The sequence below is a fragment of the Pyxicephalus adspersus genome, chromosome 4 (genome assembly GCF_032062135.1).
Source record: "Pyxicephalus adspersus chromosome 4, UCB_Pads_2.0, whole genome shotgun sequence".
NCBI classification, from domain to species: domain Eukaryota; kingdom Metazoa; phylum Chordata; class Amphibia; order Anura; family Pyxicephalidae; genus Pyxicephalus; species Pyxicephalus adspersus.
In genome coordinates, this window is record NC_092861.1 from 77,617,773 (window position 1) to 77,639,637 (window position 21,865).

General features: G+C 33.2%; 1 protein-coding gene across 1 annotated transcript in view; it reads left to right on the forward strand.

Annotated features, from left to right (window-relative positions):
• The window catches only part of GRIK2 (glutamate ionotropic receptor kainate type subunit 2), a 327,366-nt gene that overhangs the window by 274,765 nt on the left and 30,736 nt on the right, over positions 1 to 21,865 (forward strand). Inside the window, exon 13 of the mRNA XM_072408700.1 lies at positions 9,666 to 9,883. Coding sequence (XP_072264801.1) covers positions 9,666 to 9,883 — 218 coding nt within the window. The remainder of the gene's footprint in view (positions 1 to 9,665; positions 9,884 to 21,865) is intronic.

Sequence of the window (21,865 nt, forward strand, 5' to 3'; positions counted from 1 at the left end):
GGATAATGACTGAGCTTGATGAAGGTCTCCTGACTTCAGCTATTCAGTAATGTGCAGCAAAAATCATGTTTTTGTTTTGCATTTCTTTTCATGTGATTAAATATTCTTTACAAAGTGAATGCTTACCAGATTCTCCTAAGTAACCTATTTGACTTCTATCACCATTTCATTTACCTTGGTAGTAGGCTCAAGGCCCCACAAATATTCAATGGTTAAGCTAAAATGTTGGAGTATGTTCTACATATTATCTGCAATGCTAATTCTTACATGCATGCAATTTCAATAAAAATATATTAATTATATAATCATAGGTAATATTACAATAAACTTTAAAGTAAACCTGGGTTATAGGGCAAAGCAAAATGTTCACATGATTTCTCCCTCCCCATCACAGAATATAGCCTTGCCCCCATTCCTTCCTGCTGTTTGGCTGCAGCAGAAGAAATGTATGTAAGCTGTGAATAGAAATGGCCAATGAAATGCTAAAAAATGAAAATAAGCCATTCAAAGTCTGTAGCTGTAGAGTTTGATTGACCCATTTTCAAGTCAGTGGAAATTCCATGCAATTTGCAAATAAATGCAATTTGTGCATCTTATTGACCATAAAAGATTTTACCATACTACATGTTTTATGATAGAACAATTAAGCAAATTGTAGTTTACGCTCTTTTATCATGTGACACTTCAAGGACTGGAGATTTCCAAGGCTGCCATATGGAGTGACATATATACTTAGAAATACTAGGTCTTTTCTTCTCTTCCGACAACTAAATGGCAGAAGAAGGGAAGAATGCTATGTTGTATAATTCTTTATTTCTAATCCTTTTTTTAATCTTATTCAATATCCTCTTTTAAATCTTTTTCTGTAATTTATGTAGTCTGCCTACTATTGTTTTTCATAGCACATTATTGTTCTTAACATATGTAGCAATATGCTGGAGAAGTTGTATAAATCCAAGTTTCAGGTTTTTGTAAAATACTTTTGTTTTTATACCTGTACTTTCAATCAGCTTCCACACTATGTTCAGCTTTTCAGATAATGTGCATTTCATGATCATTGAGTTTAGCCTGACTGTACTATATGCCGTAATATAGAAAGTTCTCTTTTTTTTTGGGAAAAAGTCCTTGATCTTTTAACTCTCTTTAATAATAATTTCTCTCCAGCAGCTTCTCTTGTTTTTTGTTTGCTGGTACACATTGTTTCTTTTGTCTAATAATGAACCCTGGTAACAAAATAAATTTTGCTTCCGCAACATAGTCACTTCATTATTATTCTTTTTCCTTGTCGCCGTCATGTCCTTAACTTTCCCCAGTTCACCTATAATCCTAATTTTCTCTGATTCAGCCACTAGATTTTTTCATCTATTCACGTTAAAGTCCTGATTTATTATAATTGCCAAAATTCATCGGTATACGCTGTTGAATGTACTGCTTGATTTATTGTACTGCCTTAAGGCCTATTGCTTATCTTTCATATTATACATTGTGGTATGAGATTGAACAGAACAGCAGAGCGATATTATCACCTTATGTCCTGTACTGTAATTTCTTATGTCGGGATGCCATGTAAACATCCTTTGCCCTTTTGTGTCTTTAAAGGGAACCTGTCACTGTGTCTATTTGAAGTCTTTAAAGTATTCTCCTCAGCTTCTCATACTTACCCTACCAGAGCTCCCTTTTTGGCCTATTTGCACGAAAAAGTCCCTATTATGTTGAAAAAGTGATAAAACCTTGTTCAGCAGTGTATGGGCGTGGTGATTACCCCTATAGGTGCTGCATAGTGGAAGGAAGGGGGAAGGTTACATCTTGTGAATCACCACATACTTCCCAAAGCTCCGCACTGAGAGAAGAAAAAGTATTATAAGGTTATAGAAGGTGAAATATAAAAAGAATGTGGTACTACACTGAAAAAGTAATGTTGAGACTTACGTTATTTCTACCAGTTCTGTTGGTATTCCTTTTTATTCTAAGAAGAAAAATTACTATTTAATAGCTAACGCACTCCTATGCTTATTTACTCAAATTTACGCTTAAATTTACAAGTATTTACTTGTGTGTTCAGACAGAAATATAAAGTATTAATCTCCAAGCACAGGAGATATATGCCATACTGACCTCTTTCCATTATACAGCACATTATGCCACTACTGCCTAAAATAATATTTTGATGTATGCTATCTAGCCATTCTTTATCTTGTTGTTTCTCTGTTGTTACCTTACATCCGGGATAAGTTTATACGTACTTACTAACTTTGTGTGCACCTCCCCAATTATATGTGTTAGACTTTAGTGTTTAAACTAGTGATACGGCTTTAGTCTTTAAACAAGTTTTGTAAAAATTCTTGTGTTATCCACAACTATAGAGAGAGAAAGAGACATAAAGATGTTTTATGCATATTCTACCTATTATCCTGTCCTATGTCCTATTATATCCTCAACCAGGGCATTGTTTTTTATTATTTCATTTTTATCATGTCCTTTAACTGTTCCCAAGTTGGTACTTTCATCAATAATGCGTCTTTTACATTTTTCATTTCCTTTTTATAATTTTTATTTCACTTCCATTCAATAACTACATCTTTCCATTAAGTCTGTACATTTTTCCCTTGAACTAAGCAATCTGAACTAAGCAATCAGCTAATTACAAAAATTAAATACCCCTGGCAAAAGATGGGCTTCTGTTGGGATTTACATAGTTCTGCAACATAAGTCTGGTTAGCAGAAGAGGGAAATAGATCTGCAGTTTTGCTAAAACTTAGAGGTCTCCTCTCCAACTGTACATTGTGACTAGGCAGTGATGGAGAAACAGCACACTGATGAGTTTTTCTCTTTGCCACTCAGCTCTACTCTCTTAGCAGCATGGTACTTGCACTACAGCACAAATGATTGTTTAGTTAATTCTACCATGGATCCAACATTCCACATGGGTGTTTCTGTTTACACTGTACATGCAAATACAGCTTGCCTTGGAACTCCTCGTACTGTACACTGGTACCCACCCATAATTACATTGTGATATTTGCATTATTCCTCCCAAGAACCAGCCCATTGCTCACACCAGTGGGGAGGGCTCTTGAGTTCTAAGGCAGGATATTGCATTGTTTTTTGGAAGCTATGTACAGAATTCTTTAAGCCCATTAAGCCATAATCTGCCCGTGTTTCATAGAGACGCATCAAGACCCAGTAATAATCCCAATTTAAAATATGAAGGTATCAATAAAATGCCTGCATTATCATGGTAAGGTCATGGAAATATAAAATGTAGGCATGTTGAAACTTTACATTTAAATTACATTTGAACCTCATTACTTCAATCTAATAAAAGCTTCAAAATATATGTGCACTCTAAATGTTCTTCTTTAAAGCATGATTTGCTTTATACCATCATGTTGTATCTGTGAAGGCCTGCTCCTGAGATATATACACTTTCTGCCTGTAGATTTCCTGCCAGTCTTAAGGCAGTAAGTAGGAATATTAGAGAAATTAGACATTAAGTAAGTGAAAGTGTGTAGCTAATTGTTCTTAAGAAGAAAACATATGAATACAAATGAATATGAAAAAATGTAAAACAGATGACCAGTGTTCAGATACACTTTAATATGTTATTTCAAAAGTAGTCTTAAAACATTTTAAATCTAAAACTTTTAATAAAGTAAGTCTTGATACTATTGTGAAGGTCCTTTATTTGTTAGTTGAAATGAGCTGACAGCCATACTAGTAATTGGTTGTAGACAGGAAGTACTTTTAAAAAGGCTGGAGGAGATTAGTTGGCAAAAATTGAAAGGGTAAAACAGTATTTTATAAATAATAAAAACTAGATTAATTTAAAATTGACCTTTGTCCCCTATGGGGTTACTGTTTCTATTTCTACAAAAGCTGTAAAAAGCTTTTTTTTTAATAAAAAACCCACTCTAAAATAATTTTTTTGTCATTAATTTTTCTCCTTGTCACTCTGCATTTTCTCTTCTTTCGTTTCCCACATATCATTCTGCCTCAAAGTGGTCCCCACCTTTATTTATTTCACTTTATAATAGCTGACATGTTGACTCTACTATTAACTATTTGTTCCTCTTCCACATTTAAACTGTCTATATTTAGATCTGATGGGCATGTCCTATTTTTACTGTTTCTTGATATTTTCTTTTTAAAACTTCTTTTTAACTTGTCTTTATTTATAAACATTTTTAGTTTAGATATTTTAATACTCACCCTTCGCACCTCTTACTGCTTCATGCCATCACTATCTTATCTATCATCGCTGTACTTTTATCATGTAGGCAATGTGTATATCAGTATGGTCAGAACATTACTTCTTGTCTACTGAATTTAAAGTACCTTTTGTTATTTATGGGAGGTTTGTTACATTTCCATACTATTTTTTCTTTGAGCTATTTGTTTATCTTGTTTTCCCAATCTTCTACATGTGCACTGATCCTGTACATATTGCATAAAACCCTTCTATCCCAAGAGTACCCATTATCTCTTGCCTCTTAGACAAGACTAAATATGATAACAAATTTTATAGTATCCTATTGTAAAAATAAATGTTACTAAAAAGAACTAGGGTTCTTTTTACAAAATTGTGTATTTTCTTATTTTATTTTCTCTACATTTTCTCTGATTTCCTTTGGAGTTGAAATGCTTATCATATAGTTTTTTGGATCTTTGTGGTAATGCAGCTCTTAAAGGATTATGACCTTTAATCAGTTTCAATCTGTTCCACTCCAATTACTGCTTTTACTTTGGAGTTTCTGACTTCACACTCTCTTTCACACTCAAAAGATCTATTTTCACATCATTCATTTATTTTCTATCTGGCCATCCACACTTTATATCTTTTGGCTTGATTTATTCCCTCTTTTTTATTATATGGGCATGTTATCAAGGATGCTGCCTTATTTTTGCAACTATAGTTTGATGTTTCTATCTGTTCTTCATTGATAAATTGTACACAAATTTTCTAACATAATAAATGTGTCCATTTGTTAGCACCAAAGCCTTTTACACCTCTGAAAAAATTGGGGCCCATTTGTTTATAATAAAAGATTATTTGTGTATTTAAAATTCATATGTATCAAGGGCCTTTCTCCTTTTGCTAATATTTATTTACACATGCAATAATTTGAGAAAGATTTTTATAGAAGAGTTTGGTATATATATATTTATATATATATAAAGTCCTATGCCTAGCTTTATGTTGTATTTGAAAGTAATTGGGGATGTTTTACAAGGTTTTATGTTGAATAAATGAAGTAACTTACCATTTACAGAATTGGAACAGAGACACAGTAATCTCTAGGAAACCCCTGTAGTTTCTATAATTAATTTTAATGAGAATAATTTATTCTAAAGCTGTAACTCACAGACTAAGACATTCCAGCATGAGAAAAAAAGGGAACACCTGCATTTATATTTTTGCCTTTTTTGTGTAAAAAAAAAGCAAGGAGGGATTTCGATTTAACCTAATTCTCATGTATATTTACATTTCCTGGCACCTTGAGTGAAGGATATGCTAATAATATGTTTTCTCTCTGGAGAACCAGCCACACTTTGGGGCATCAACATTAAAATGTGATGATCATCAAAGATTCACTGCAGGTGAATTGTTACTGGTAAATAAAAACATATGTACCAAGAAGATTTACCTTCAATGATAACTTGGTGATTACCATAGTCTATGCTTTATACAAATGTTGGCTTACTATTTGTGTTGTTTTTGGCTTACTATTATGGCTATCAATGACAGCCCTGCCTGTAATTAGGAACCAGTCAGAGTACTTCCCATTCATGTATTCAAACAATGGAATGGATCTGGTCCAGGATTGAAAATATTTACTAACAAATAGCAAATGACTTTTAGGAATTCCATTTCAGGTTTGCTGCATCATCCAGGTTCATTGATGATAGTGTATTCTCTCCAGTGGTGAGCTTTAATAAATCAGACCGATAATCACAGTCTTTTGATCTACAAAATATATTTTTTCCACTTCAGCTCTTACCCCTGTATACCCTTATGGACGAAAGCAACTTATAGATTTCTGTTGTGTACATATTTACATATTATTTAGTCTTATTTATCTACATATTTATTTAGCAACTTTTTTATTACATAATCTTTCTGGGGGGTTGTGGAGCGATATTGTTAATGTTTTTCCTGACAATCCAAAGACAAAGCAGTGTAAGAAAACTACAAATATGCACTTTGTTAAACCAAAGTAAGAATGCCAAAAATAATAAAACTTATTCTGTTTAAAATCAAATTATGATTTTAAATAGATTTTTTCTATGTAAATGAAATTTGCAACAAATTGTGACACTAAAAATAATTAAAAAAAAATGAAAAGAAATAAAAAATGTTTATATAATAAAGTTTAGAAACACAAAACAAAAAATAGAATGAAATTAAAATAAGAAGGAATATACTATTAAAAGGGGAAATAAAGTGTTAATTAGGTCACTGTATGATAAAATGAAGGGGGATATTGGTTACTTGAATTAATTTATCTGCAGATTAAAAGGATTTGAAGATGAATGAAGCAAAGTAAATACACAAGTTACCTTGTTTCTTAGATAATTAATGGTCACCAGGACACCAGGACAAAAAGAGAGACTGAATCTAAGCTTGGTTAAAGACAATAATAATTCCTTGACAAGGCTTCTAATCCTTTCTGACTTTATAAAAAAAAACTTGAGGGTATACAGAAAATTTCATTAGAAACATTTACAATTAAATGTTTTGAAATCTAAAGTATTCATCTGAGGAAGCATAGCTTCTCAATGTTCTTATTATCAAAAGATCCTCATTATTTGCATTAAAGGGATAAATGGCACAATGTATTTATGTCATATTGCAAAAGTCTAAAAAAATAAAAACTCTCTGTATTGATAAAATATGTTGGGTGAAGTTGCCTAACTGATATGATGATCCAAGGGATGCTTGAGTTGCTGAACCCAAACATGTTTTACCAAATAGGAAGTAAGGGGAAATCAGCTACAGGATCACACACAGAAATTCAAATGTAACATTTAACCTTCCTCTATCCTGATAAAGAAAACCATTTTGAAAATCCTGTTGTTGAAGAGTTGTTGAAGAATTCCTCTCATTTCATATCTGGTAAAATATTGCCAGGCAGGCAGAAAGCTACAGATACTGGTAACAAATGTGGTATAATAAACATTATATTAACATTACAATATATTAAACATTTTTCTCAGTTCTCCTTTTCCTCATTTTCCTAATATACACCTTGGAAAGCTATTAGGTAATTTTTCAGTTCTGATGGTATACAGAGTATCCTGAGATGTCCTGGCATTATCTTACATAATTACATGATTTAAGAGCAATTCATGGTCATTTAATAAAAAGCAAGCCACACATTTACGTATAACTACATAGCTATTGCAGCTCTTGATTGCTGATTTTTGTTTACTATATTAAAAAAAAAATTACCACTTACAATATTGTAAAAATACATAATGATTACATCTTGTATTATTATTTTTCAGTCCCTAAAAGAAAAAACAGTTATTATCAATGAACTATGCTTAAATGTTCATTTCTGTGTTTTCCATCATGTCCTCATGTAGTATACTTTGCACATCATCTTTTCTGTTGTTACAACTTTACCTCTGAATAATGTAAGAAAGCCTTTACTTTACTGGTTTTGGTGTTTATCTAAAACTCATTGATGGCATAACGCTATGTTCATGGAGAAATGTTGGCAGGGCAGTATCATTTAGCTAGATTGACCACAATAAACACGGCTCTGCCTGTGATTCAGACAAGTCAGAAATTAGGGGAGAATTGGAAATCACTGTCCAACTTTCAAAGGACAGATAGCCTTCATTAACTTTTCTTAGCAATTTCCTTTCCTTCCTGAGAATTACAAGATATGTTCTATGAACCTCTCCTTGCCAGCTTGACTTTTGTTGCTGAACATTATATTGCACTGGACTGGTTCAAATCAGACCTGAATATTTTTGAACAGTTAACTTAAATTGCACCTAATGTGTTTTCACTTCTAAAATATGACATGAAATAATGGTCTTTTTTCTTCCCTCAAACCTAATGCATATATCAATTAAATATATGATATATGTATATCATGTTTTACATGTTACATGTTATATGTTACATGTTATAAAAACTAAACAATTATTATTATTAGATGTCTCTCTCATCTGTAGGCACTGGTTTTTGTTTTAAAATTGCATTCAGATATGTTTACTTATATTAAAAAATGCATTTGATTACAGTTTCTTCAATTCTTCTGCCTAACACACTTGATCTGATTTTTAAAGCTTTTCAGGGTTGGAGAAGATACAGTATCATGGGTTAACCTATGTGATCCAGTAAACCTGAAAAGGAATTCCTAAAATCATTTGAAATTATTTTGCAAATGTTTTTCTTGACCAGATCCATTCCAGGTTTGTTGGATCACTCAGGTTCTCCCATGATAGGCTTTGGATACCTGTCTTGGAGAGCTTTGATAAATCAGGCCCCATGTTTCTTTAAACTTCATCCGAGAAAGACAAATTTTTATGAATTTAGTCTCTATTTTCCAACTAGTGATATGAGACATTTTATTTTTAATCCTTTAATGCAGTGATTTTCAACCACTGTGCCGCAGCTCACTAGTGTGCCATGAGAGATCCAGGTGTACAGTGAGAAAATATCCAATTACCATTGTGGAGTGTCTGTGCTGTGGTGACATGTAATACACTTCCATGTCAGTGGGTGGCAGTAGGTAGCTTAATTGCCTTGTTTATTATTAGAGACAAAAGAATTTCTTACATTTTTTATTTGTATTGTGCTGCAGCATTTTTTCAATGTAAAAAACGTGCAGCGGCAAAAAAAAAAAAAGTTGGAAAAACACTGCTTTAATGAACAGGATGTTGTCAGTGAAGCTGGTTGATCCAGCAGATCTAGAATGGATCTGGTCCAGGATTGAAAACATTTGCTAACAAATAGCTAATGACTTTTAAGAAGTCTATTCCAGGTCAGCTTCACTGATGAAAGTGTATCCTCTCCAGCCTTGGAGAGCTTTAATAAATCAGGCCCTTTATATCTACTCAGAACTATATATTTTGTGGTGCAATACATTATTTGTCAGGATCCCTAGAGTTTTCCCTTAAGACCAGGATCTAAAACTGTTATACTTTGGGGAACTCCCATAGAAGATGAGCTATAGACTCAACATTGGTTAATAATCATAGGGAGGATCTAGTTTAAATGTGGGGTACAATACCACTAGAGGAGGGCTTTACAACTATTATTATGTTTTCCTATATCAATATAAAACTTTCATTATCCTATAACTATCATCTTGTATCCATGTTAAACCCACTGTATGACTGAAGATCTGTGTTTGCTTACCATGTAAAAAAAATCATTTTCATATCCTTTCCACATGACTATATATATATATATATATATATATATATATATATATATATATTATAATATAAATATATAATATATATATATATATACACACACTAACTTTTTCATCTGGAAATGTGTTAACTGATGATTTAACATTTGATATTTGGCACAAAAATGGTACTGTGTCACATTCTTTTACATTTTATTTTCAATATTCAAAATGTTGCGTATAGGATTGGTTAAATAACATGTTTGTAATATATCCCTTGATTTCTGCTAGGTTCTGAACTTATGCCCAAAGCTCTTTCTACAAGGATAGTAGGAGGAATATGGTGGTTTTTTACTCTTATCATCATTTCTTCATACACTGCCAACTTAGCTGCCTTTCTCACAGTGGAGCGAATGGAATCCCCAATCGATTCTGCCGATGATTTAGCCAAACAGACCAAAATTGAATATGGAGCTGTTCAAGATGGTGCAACAATGACATTTTTTAAGGTATGCAATTTATCCAATATTTTTTGTTGATAAAAAAGTGACCAGGTGATGGTTAAAAATGACAGGAATTAAAAAACTCATTTTTAATTAATTGGATTGTTTAAAGAATAATTGTAATTACATTTATTGAATTTTGAGTTTTCCTGTAAATTTGTTTAAAATATGTTGTCATTTTTGCCACTGGGCCCTAAACTAAGTTGTTTAAAAGAATAATTAAACCAAGGAAAAACTGTAACATATTGCAGTTTATTAGTCTTTATGGGTGTTGACTGGTTTCCTTTTTTAGTGCTAAGCTAAGTACAAATGGGTTTTATTTTAGTTAAGAAATATAGTCCAGAGATATGGGTTAAGTATTTATCCTATGCCTATGACCACAAAAAAATGAATTGGGCAGATTTTTGCAGTACAGTCACATTGCTCTCTATATAAACAGCTTGTAAATGTCCTTGCTACATTAAATTAAATTATGGTATGCCATTTGATGGATATTTTAGCCCATAGATTGCTCAGCATTTACATTGATTTTAAGACTGACACTAGTGTTACATCAAGCAATTTTACAGGTGATTTCATTTAATCATGAGAAAAACAATGACAGTGTCTTCAAGAGCATCCATAGATCATAAATATGAAGCTGTCCACTTGTGTTTCCATGGAGCTAAATATCAATGTCATGATGACCTTGGATGCATCATTCTGAATTACTTCTACATTTTCAATATACAAATAATGAAGACATCAAATAGGTGATACAAAGTAATCTCTAATGAGTCATGTTTTTAGACATAATACATTAGTTGCTAATGTCTTAATTGAAGTATTCTCTAATCATTTGCTGGTTTTATATATTTATTTATTTATTGTACAATGGATAGCATTGTGCCATGCTAAGTGCAGTAATGTATTGTACAAGTAAAGTCAGCAGTACTTGAACCGTGTTAATATTAAAGGGATTATGGAAACACTGCAAAGCATGCAAATAATGTTAAACATAATAACAAAATCTGTCCTCTACTTGCCTGTATATGTCTCATATGTGCTGGTATGTATATATATATATATATATATATATATATTTATATATGTACCTTATCCTATTACTTCCTGTTCCTTATCCTATTCTTTACGGTCCTTTGATATATAGGGCCTGATTTAATGAAGAGATGATACACTTTCATCAGTGAACCTGGGTGGGTTAGCATACCTAGAATTTGCTATACGCTAGCAACTGTTTTCAATCCTGGACCAGATCCATTCCAGGTATGCTGGATCACCCAGCTTTACTGATGAAAGTGTATTCTCTCCAACCTTGGAGAACTTCAATAAATCAGGCCCATCGTTTTAAACTTCCCAATCCAATGAAATTCTATCCCCAGTTTACCAGAAGTCTTTCCACTATATCCTGCCACCAATGCACACGACTCTTTTCCAAGCATTCAGTGAAATGGCCCTTCTTGTACTCAAATATATATATCTTGTGTAAAAATATATATAATATATATTATATAAATTGTTAATATATTTACATAAGTATAACATCTTTAATATTTCAAATATAATATGTAAAAACAAAAATACATCTTAAATAAACACAATTGAAAGGAAGCTTGCAAACATTTACTGTTGTACTTACTTAAACACAGTAATTGATTTGCAAAAGAACTGTTTACTCTCAGCAATGCTGAAATCTTTCTGCACACAGATAAATACACTTGCAGAGTACACTAATTTACTGCACACAATCAGAGAGTACTTAATCACACTTCCAACAAAAAGCAATCCTTGGTTATCTCCTTTTTTTTCTTGCTGTTGTTCAGAGCCAGGTCAAATGCGTATCATGGACAGTCTGTCCACAATCTGTATTTGATAGACACAGGGGATTCATCAGTGATCCTTTCCAGGTAAAAAAAATTACCCACAAAAAAAATCAATATTGGGCCTTATTTTTCCACACTGTTCATTTTATTTGCCTTGTGTCTTCCTAACTTGCTATCGTTACATTGAGTACACTGGTATTCCTCAGTCATCTCTTCCAAAGATTTGATGCACTCTGATACCCTCTTGTCCTGCACATGGTGCCTGCTATCATACCCTCTGAGCTCACACATTGGCCCTGATTTGTTTAGGCTTTCCAAGGCTGGAGAGAATACACTTTTTTCAGTGAAGCTGGGTGATCCAGCAAACCTGGAATAAATTTCTTCAAAGTAATTTGCTATTTGCTAGCAAATGTTTTAAATCCTGGGCCAGATCTATTCCAAGTTTGCTGTATCATCTAGCTTCATGAAGAAAGTGTATTCTCTCCAGCCTTGGAGAGCTTTATTAAATCAGGCCCATACTGTCCATGATTCTCCTTCACACCTACTGCTAGTCATATTCTATGCATTCTTCTCCTTCACATACTTGCTGCTGTCAATTACCTTGCAGGTGTCTTCCATATACATACTAAAGAATATCATACCCTACCTAATGTAATCCTCTCCACATTATGTCATATACTGACTGCTCTCATACATTCCACATGCTGCACTAGCACATTTTTCTTTGCTCAGCTGCATATACTACCCACCATCATACTATCCTCACTCCTTCCTTACATATACTTCTTCACTTGAAACATAGGATCTGATTTATTAAAGCTCCCCAAGGCTAGAGAGGATACACTTCATCAGTGAAGCTAGGTGCTCCAGCAAACCTGAAATGGATCAGGTCCAGAATTCAAAAAATTTGCAAGCAAATAGCAAATGACTTTGAAGAAATCCATTCCAGGTTTGCTGGATCACCCAACTTCAATGATGAAAGTGTATCCTCTCTAGCCTTGGAGAGCTTTAATATGTCAGGTCCATAAGGTGGGTAATATATAATGTTTACATATTACACAGCTCTTTAATAAGTCCATAATCATGTCTCTCAAAGGGATTCACACCCAGAGGAAACCCACCCAAAAATCAGGAGAACAAAGGCACTCCATAAAGAAAATGTCCTGGTCGAGATTCAAACCTGACACCTTAGTGCAGCTAAGGAAAAAGTGCTAGCTACTGACCCAACTCCTGCACATGGTTAAGCTGATCTAGTGTCCTTTTTTCATGCCACCAATGCTTCCTAAGACAAGGCCAAAGAGGCACTGATTGATTTCTCATATGGAAAGGGAGCGGTTTTTAGTCATGTACTTTATACATAAAGCTGAAATGAATTATGAATTAAATCATGGGAAGAAGAATAAGTGTTTAATTACCAGAGTTTTCAGTGAAGAAAATGGAGCTTTGGGGACAAAAGGGCAAAAATTGTAATCTCAACAGTATGAAGCAATTATACTTTTTTTTAAAGAAGAGAGAAAACAAACAATACATGTCGGAGTATAATACAAATATCTAACTATATGTATATTAGGTTTTAAGTCTATTTATGTTAACAAAATAGTTTAGTGTAACAATTTTCTATATACCAATTCACAATTAAAGCACAACCAAAGGCTATATGACAATCTAAACAAGTTTATATCCAGTTACTATGTGATGCACAAGCCTCATAAAGTAAACTATGCTATGAAGTAGGGCAACCATGATCTTAGTTGCCATTACTTTCTTCTTATCCTTTTCAGCTTTTCCCACCCTCTCCTTACTCTATCATCTCTTTCATTTGGTACTGGTCCAATTATAGTCCAAGACGTGGAAGAAGACTGTGTGTGATGTAGATGATGCATGTATAACTAAGTGCTACAGCACACACACACACATACAGTATATGTATATAGATATATTATTGGGAATCTTTAAACATATTCATCATTATACTCAAGGTGAACAGATAAGGGGGGTGCTTGAGTTGCAGAGACGATCAATGCTGGTTGGTACTGTTACATTTGAGCTTTTCCCCTGAAAAACTCACACATGGTCGGATGGTCTCATTTAGAAAGGAAATTGCAGCTACCTCTTACCTGATTAAATAGTTATATCATATTGTGTCACCATTCCTGAGGCTGTGATATTGCAACCTGAACAATTTGATTCTTGTACTTTCTTCTTGGAGCCATAGTAAAGAAGTAGGGAAATCCTTCCAGAACTGGACCAGCGTTTTAAACATGGGTTTACTTTAAATACCTAATTAATAAAGAACAACACAAGTTTGTAATAACATAGCAGATGGGCCACATGTTTATATCTTTTGATAATGGTGAACTTTTTTAAAAATCTTTAAAAACAGATACCATTTGGCACATAAATACCAGTACAGGTAATCTCAGTTAAATGGAATGTGAAAGCACAATTTTTACAGTTTTAATTACGGAAGATTGGCATGGAGATAAAGGAACCAAAACACCCCTGGTTTCCCCTGGTGTTTTTACACGCTAGATCTGACAGATGCTAGACTGTTAATATGTTCATCCCATCCATTTAAAGCATGTTGGTTCCCATTTACCCATTTGATCAACCTTAACCCATTAGCAAAGTAAGAAGGAAAAATCAGTTCCGCACTTGATTTGGTAAAGTATCTTAGAATTGTGCAGCACATTCATACAGAACAAGAACCTTGATGCTTTAAACAGAAATTGCTGAAACTTGAACTCCCCCTTACCATGAGTACCACAAATATTAGTGGAAATGTGCAAATGTGGTAACACCGAAAGGCCAATAAAATGTACGTTTTATGTATAATTACGTCAGGTACAGATGATTCCTGATTAATTGATGTGGGTTACTGCACTTTGCATATCACCATTGCTCTTTTAGCTCTGTTTTAATAAATGATCCTGAAAAAGCCTGTACTACTAGACCACATACATTATATCTATCAGCAAACAGTAATGATGCATATGCTTTCAGCTTTTGCTTACAATGTAGTTCTGCTAAAATTAAAGGAGACTAGATATTCTTTTATTTTTCAGCTCTCTCTTTGTAGCACTATCTAATGAGCTTGTTTCAAATCACAGCATGAGAAAAGTACTTCTCCTGTAGTGTATAATAAACTACATCGTAAAATGTTGCATGAGCAGTTCCTACTACTGATTGGATTCTGAATGTTATAGTTAAATGCAGTCAGATGTAAAAATGTGCTGTCTATCAGATAAAAAGTAAACTTTCCCTGAAGCTTTTGTTTTGGGTTTAAAGCTCAATAGCCTTTAACTATTTACCTTCCTACTGAAGTTGTTTAAAAACTCTGCGAGTGTTAAAACATAGCAAATACACATAAGGGCAACTAGGTTATGTATCATAAAAGAAAGAACAAGAAGCAAAAGTATTACCCATAGATACCAATTAGATTCCAAGTGTGATTTTTTTAAGAAAGAAAATTTCATGTGATGGGTTGTATTGCTTGTGCTTGACTGTTTTCTAAACCAGTGGTCGCCAACCTTTCGGACCTCATGGACCACCAAATTTTTTAATTTCAAATCCTGTGGACCATTAATTTGAATTTTTTCAAAAAAGATAAATACATTTGTAAAAGAATGATCTTCCTAATGGTGCCTGACAAGGACTGTGGAGGCTCTGATACATTAATCAGCTCATGGTTAGGTGAAGTATTACTATTGTTACTATTATCATTAGTTGCATTATCTTTGGTATTACTAAAGAAATGCAAAATATTTGTTTGCTTTTTTCACTCATTATAGGTTTACTTTATTCAAATCTACGACCAAACAAGAAATTATATTTATCAAAGTCAAACTATTTGATGCCATTAAATATACCAGTTAAAGAAAATACACAGTTAAGGTCATACTAACCTAAGGAGCATCTGAGAAATAACAAATAAAATAAAACAATTGGATGAGAATCGGTATTCGCGGAGCGGGTGATAGTTGTATTGGTGGAAACAATACTGAAGCGTACGGCTCGGTAACGACTGCCTCATACAACTTAAGACTTCACTGACGTCACGCTGCGTCTCCCTTGTTTTTCCGTCTCTACAGTACAGTTTTTGAATTTAGTGCAATATTATTTTTGTTTTATTATTATTAACACATAAAAATTGGAAATAATGTCTAAAATTTATGTGGACCACCAAAATTTTCTCGTGGACCACCAGTAGTCCATGGACCACTGGTTGGCGACCACTGTTCTAAACCATACATTTTGTTTATAACATTTGCAATTTATTGATTGATAGTAATTATAAAGAGCACCTAGTTGTGGTTCACATTATCTTTATATAATAATTTGGTAATATTTATTGGGGGGCTTATAAATGCTTTACCACGATTTGAAATCTCTTTACTGATGAAATTCTCTAAAAGATGCATTCTGGTTGGTTGCCACATCTTATCATTGGATTGGATGGATAAAGTCAGCACTGCTTTGTCTTATTCACTAATCATAAGCATATGCAATTTTCCTTACAATTACCAATTTTTTGCAAGGTCATTGCTAGCTAAGTTAAAATTTACTATACAACGAAAACTGTCTTTATTGTTTAAGTAAATTTACCACAATAAATTCACTGTAGAGAGAAAAATCTGTTGAAAGGTATTTGTTGGCTGCACATTTAAATGGACTTACCAAAAATATTTACTTAACTGGCTCTTAGTCATGCGCAGAAAGGTCTTTTTCCTGCAATGGGGAGAAAAATGCTGATCTTAGTGCAATACCAGGTGATGTAGCCAGAAGAAGAAAGAAGACAGAAAGTAAGGGAGAATCACCGGGTGGATTTCAGGACGATGTGGGACCCAAACAAGGATAGCTCTGGAGGGATCAGGGTTCTGTGAAAGTAAAGGTGAGTATGATTTTTTATTTTTGTTCCGCTTTAAGTGTTTATGCATTCAATATACCACAGGATTTTTGTTTACAGCAGCTTTTCTTGATCTTTTTGACATGGAGGAACCCTTTGAAATTACTTTCAGACCTTCAGAGAACCCCTTTTATAATTTATATATTTACAGATTACAGTACATTAGTGTGGTGGTCAGCAGGAAGAATGTCTCTTACATTGCTTGCCATATCATCCTTACAGATAGCCAGGTCAATGGTGATCATTGGTATCTGTTGAACTGATCAAGGAACCTATAGCAAGCCCTGAAGGAATACTTGTTAGAAACACTGCTCTATAGTGTAATGTAGTACAAATAGGTGGTCCTAGAATGGAGCTAAAAGGTCAGGTTGCATATAATTATCAAGCTAGATGTAGAAAATGATCTTTGTAAATGTCTTCTAAGTGCAGGTACCTATATTTAGATTGCCTCTGCGCTGCTGTATTATTTCAATACATTTAATTAAACAAAGCATACATACATACTATTTACAAGACTTCTGCCCATTTAAGTGATGCCAAGGGTCCATCCTAATTAAGTGGTTAGAATAACTCAAGAAACAAGTTACTTCTTGTGACAGAGAGAAGTTTTTGCAGAGGACAGCCCCAGATTAAATGTAGTTTTGATGCAATTGTGTTTTTTATACTGTTGAGCATGTTATTTTTTTAGTTGTTTACTCCACTTGCAGTTCTGGTTTAAAAAAATTGTTTTATTGAAAAGATAGCCCAGTAAATTCTATATAGTTAAGTGGAGATGATGCCAGTCCACAAACAACTCCCAGACATATGCTTTTTTTAGCAGATGTCTAAATCAAATAGAAAGAAAATATAGAGCACTTTACTCATAACAGATTCTTATATACTATTCACTATAAAGCCAGTATGGGCTTATAGAGAAGTAAGAAACAATTACTTGTTGAAAAACATTTGTTGATATATCCATTCATGGTCATCATATTCTGTGTATTTGTACGTGTAGCTTAGGGAAGATGGTTTCATTATTTAAATATTTTTTATGCTTGTTTTTAACTAAAGAATGCTAGATGGACTGCAGAGTTTCACAATTTTCTCCTATTTTTTTTTTTCTTCAGATTTACATTTATGGAATAACAATTTTTTATTGGTCTGTGGAGCACTTAACAAAAATATGTCTCGAAACTAAAATCAGCTAATGGCACATTTCTCTGCATCATTTTTCTTTTTATGGCATGTTTTTATATGCAAACATTTACATATTCTCCATACATTCTGAATCTTAGGGAGGATTAATGAAACATGCTGACTAGCTGACGGATTTTCTGTTATTTGCCAGTAGCTACTTTCAAAGACAGTTGAAAAAGTGGCTTATGGTTATTTTTCATTTCAGTCAGGATCAAGAAAAGTCTTCCTAAAACAAAATTACAATTGGATGAAACAAATGATTTATTTTCCCTGCACTTATGTGTACCAGCAACTCCATTACTGTCCGATACACACTGTCTGCTTTTTTCATTTTAACTCTATGAACCATGAAACGTGATGTTAGATGAGAAAGGGTGCTTTCTGAGCTACTGTATTTGAAGAGTTTAGGTGCTGACACAATGCATTGTATATAGTTGAGTTATTTAAAATTGTTGATGCTGCTGTCCTAGGGGCTACTTGTATAAATTACACGTTTTACACTATGCTTTCACTGCAGATTATCTTTGCTACCTATTCTTGCACTACACAAAATGTCTTATAATAAGAGATAGATTATAATTTGAATGTAGCCAGGACTGTGTAGAATTTAAAGATTTTAACAAATTAAAAGTTAAGTAGCAGTGGAATTTATTTAACCATATACTGCCAAGGATTTGTTTCATACCTTATTGCAATCAGAAAGTTAAAACAAATTCTACTCTGCAGTAGCAACTGTGAGTTTGTCTGAAAATCTATCACAACCTTTGGGCTTTCATGTAGAAATGATCAGAGTGACTGTAAAGCTTCTATGGACTGTAAAAATGTAAGATTCTAAGCCCTGTTGGGATAGCTATTGGGATTTTACTTATTTGACCTAAAACAGCTATGTGAATACTGTGCAAATATTAGCAACTAGCAGCATTTTAGTCTACAGGTATGGTGTTTTCAGAAAATATAAAATGTTTTGGAAGTGTAATATATTCTTTGGGCCAAATATGCATATTGACTGTGCATAAAAAAGAAATTAAATAGGTATTCTGCTTTAAATTAACTGGAAAGTACTGCTCTCACAACTACCTAACTGTAAGCATACACTACTTAATTCTGAAAGTAATGGTACTGATTTGAGCGTTGGTTATAATTAATATAACATCCTCATATTAGTGTCCATAAAAGATAGAGCCTTTCTCCATTTGTGCACTTTGTTCAAACATTTCCTGAATGAGGAAGAAGAGTTACGAGAGGTCCCAACAGTCCTAAGTTAAGAGGGTGGACAGATATCCTTCCACTTATAGTTCTCTGTCAATAATTTGCTCATCTCTAGGGAGCCTTAAACCGGAGAGGCTGACCAAATGTTGAGTTATCTTTTAGTAAGATTGTTAACAGAAAGAGAAAATTACACCTGGTTGAGCTCCTAAAGCTTTTAGCTGTAAGCACATCAGTTAATGTAATTCATTATTACCATTTAATTAATTCAAGATGTAATTTAGGTTGGCTCGGTTTTTAAGAACTCAATCTACTTAATGTATGGGATAGATGCTAATGGTTTAAAGAGTTACTGTAAAGGAAAGTACAGATTATTTTTAGCCAGGGCAGATGTAAGTTAATACTATACTCCCCATCATAAAATAATTTTATATAGGATTTTCACGTTTTTACTGTTTGCACCAATTTTGTTATTAGAATTCGACATTCCCTTAAGCATTCCCTGGTGGAGAATCAAGTAGTGTCATTGAAACCCGTGGACCTGGAACATTCTTCACCCGGGAATGTTTGAGAGTGTGTCTGATAGAGCCTGTAGTGTCTCAATTTAATAAAATGTCTTTTTCTCACTCATTGAGAAAAAATGTCATCCATTATAGGAATGATATGTTTTCAAAATGGCCAGTTTACAAACATATAAAATAAGGAAAATAGTAAAGCTCAGTAATTGCCTAATGCTTTGGCACGATAGCATGCATATGTAATCAAATATTTGGAAATAACAAATATACATAGAAACATATAGTATTTTACAAATACATATCCAAATTGTTTTACATTCACTGCTAAAAAATACAGATATATTTCATTCAATGTCCTTGTTTTTCTTTAAAATATAAACGTGCCACTTTAAAGTATGCAAGAACATTATAACATACAAAGTCTACCTGCTCAAACAGCAACAGGGCAGATAGTAGCAGAGGCTGCCAGCTTGGCTCTGTAGCCATACCACATTACTGCAAACGCTTCTCTCTCTTAAGGAAGACTCTGGTGACACATTTTTTCATTCAGAAAGAATTTTCTATTGGCTATTGAGGCTGTAATCTCCCATCCAGGGTGTGAACTGAAGATCACACTGTTTCTTACTCCCCTGAAGAAGCCGTTAATGTGAAACGCGCTGGTATTTGAGACTGACATTCCTCTTACAAGTGCTTTAACACATGGTATCCCTTTATGGGGTTATGGACTATCTAATAACCATTAAGGAGAATTTTGTATAGTATTTAGTCTCATAAACACCACAAAAGGTTTCTCCCAGGAGTGAGACCATAATTTACCTGTATTATAAATGTAATGATATTTCACTTTATTTGTGTGAGAAAATTACCACAACTATAAGACTGCCTAAAAAAAACCTTCTTTGCTCCTCATCTTCTTTTCTAATTTACTCTTTACCTAGGGGTTGGCAGCTATATTTTAAGCTAAAGTATTAAGGAGGCATCTTTTTTATTTTTGTTTTTGGTGTAAGCAGTTTTATATATTGTCTTTTCTTCTGGCCTTCTATATATGTTACCACTACCCCTTGAATAAAAGTGAAGCTGAGCTGTGAAAACTTTTTCTTTTTGTAATACTTTGCTGGCAGCTTTTTTGCTAGCTTAAGATTGCATCTTATACCATTAAGAGTTTGTGCATAATGACTTTGTAAGTCTTTAATGTCGGTTTAAACTTAAAACTAGAGATCAGCATCAGCAGAGTCAGTAAAGGCATTGCAATGAAGGGCTTCATCATTTAATTAACTTAATTATACGGTTCTGTTCACATCGGTGAGCCTGAACACGCCAAAGGAGTTTTCTCATTGGATCAAGTGACAAAAACAAAAATGAATTAATATTAATTATTTAGGAAACATTTTATTTGCATCTGAAATGTCTATGCATTTTATGTATTTGTTATGATATGCTAACATGAATAATAAAAGTAAAATAATGAATTTAAATGGTATAATGCTGACACAAAATATGGGTAAGAGGTTCGAGCTTACAGGGTTGCATCATTTTGCTTAAATAATATGTTCCATAGCTACTATATTGATAATATCCACTATGACCTCCCTAAAGTTATGCATAGACATTAAAAGGCAGTTGGACATGAAGGCATTTACCAATCACCTATGCAATACATCAACTACACCATCACTCTTTATTCTGTATTCCATTTACATGACATTTACATGACATGTTACTGTTCCATTATATAATGTAGGCTTCCTATTATATGATACTGTACATTATAGTAATAGGCAGTAAATAGTGCTACCACTAGGTTTTTTTTAATCAAAATATTAACAAATTATGTATTTTTGTAAAAAAAATGAGACACGACATTAAATGAAGACATAAAATTAGTAACAAGTTTTGTATAACTTTATGTTACTTACAAAGCCACTATTTATTTACTATGTATTCATGAAACCATTGCTTACGTGGATAAAATGTTACATTTTTCAATTTCCATTCAAACAAATTAATTGAATTTCGATAAATAGCAATAGCTATATAATTTAACTTGAATTAGAGCCAAAATAAATCATGGATGTTGCATTTCTTTAATTTAATCAATTTGATATGGAAAAATCACTGTGATATCTATTTGATGTTTTTTTATTTGCCATTTGTGACCTCATTGAACATTTTTTATTCAAAATACAATATTTCAATTACTTATTTTACAAAAACACTTTGCTGTCTAACATTTGCTAAAGTCTTCTAGAAGCTATGGTAAAAGTTACAGCAGTTTCCTGTACTTTTAATTTCCAGATCGGATTTGGAGGATAATTTAAGGGCTTCCAGTAAGTTACAAAATACTTGGTAAATAGTT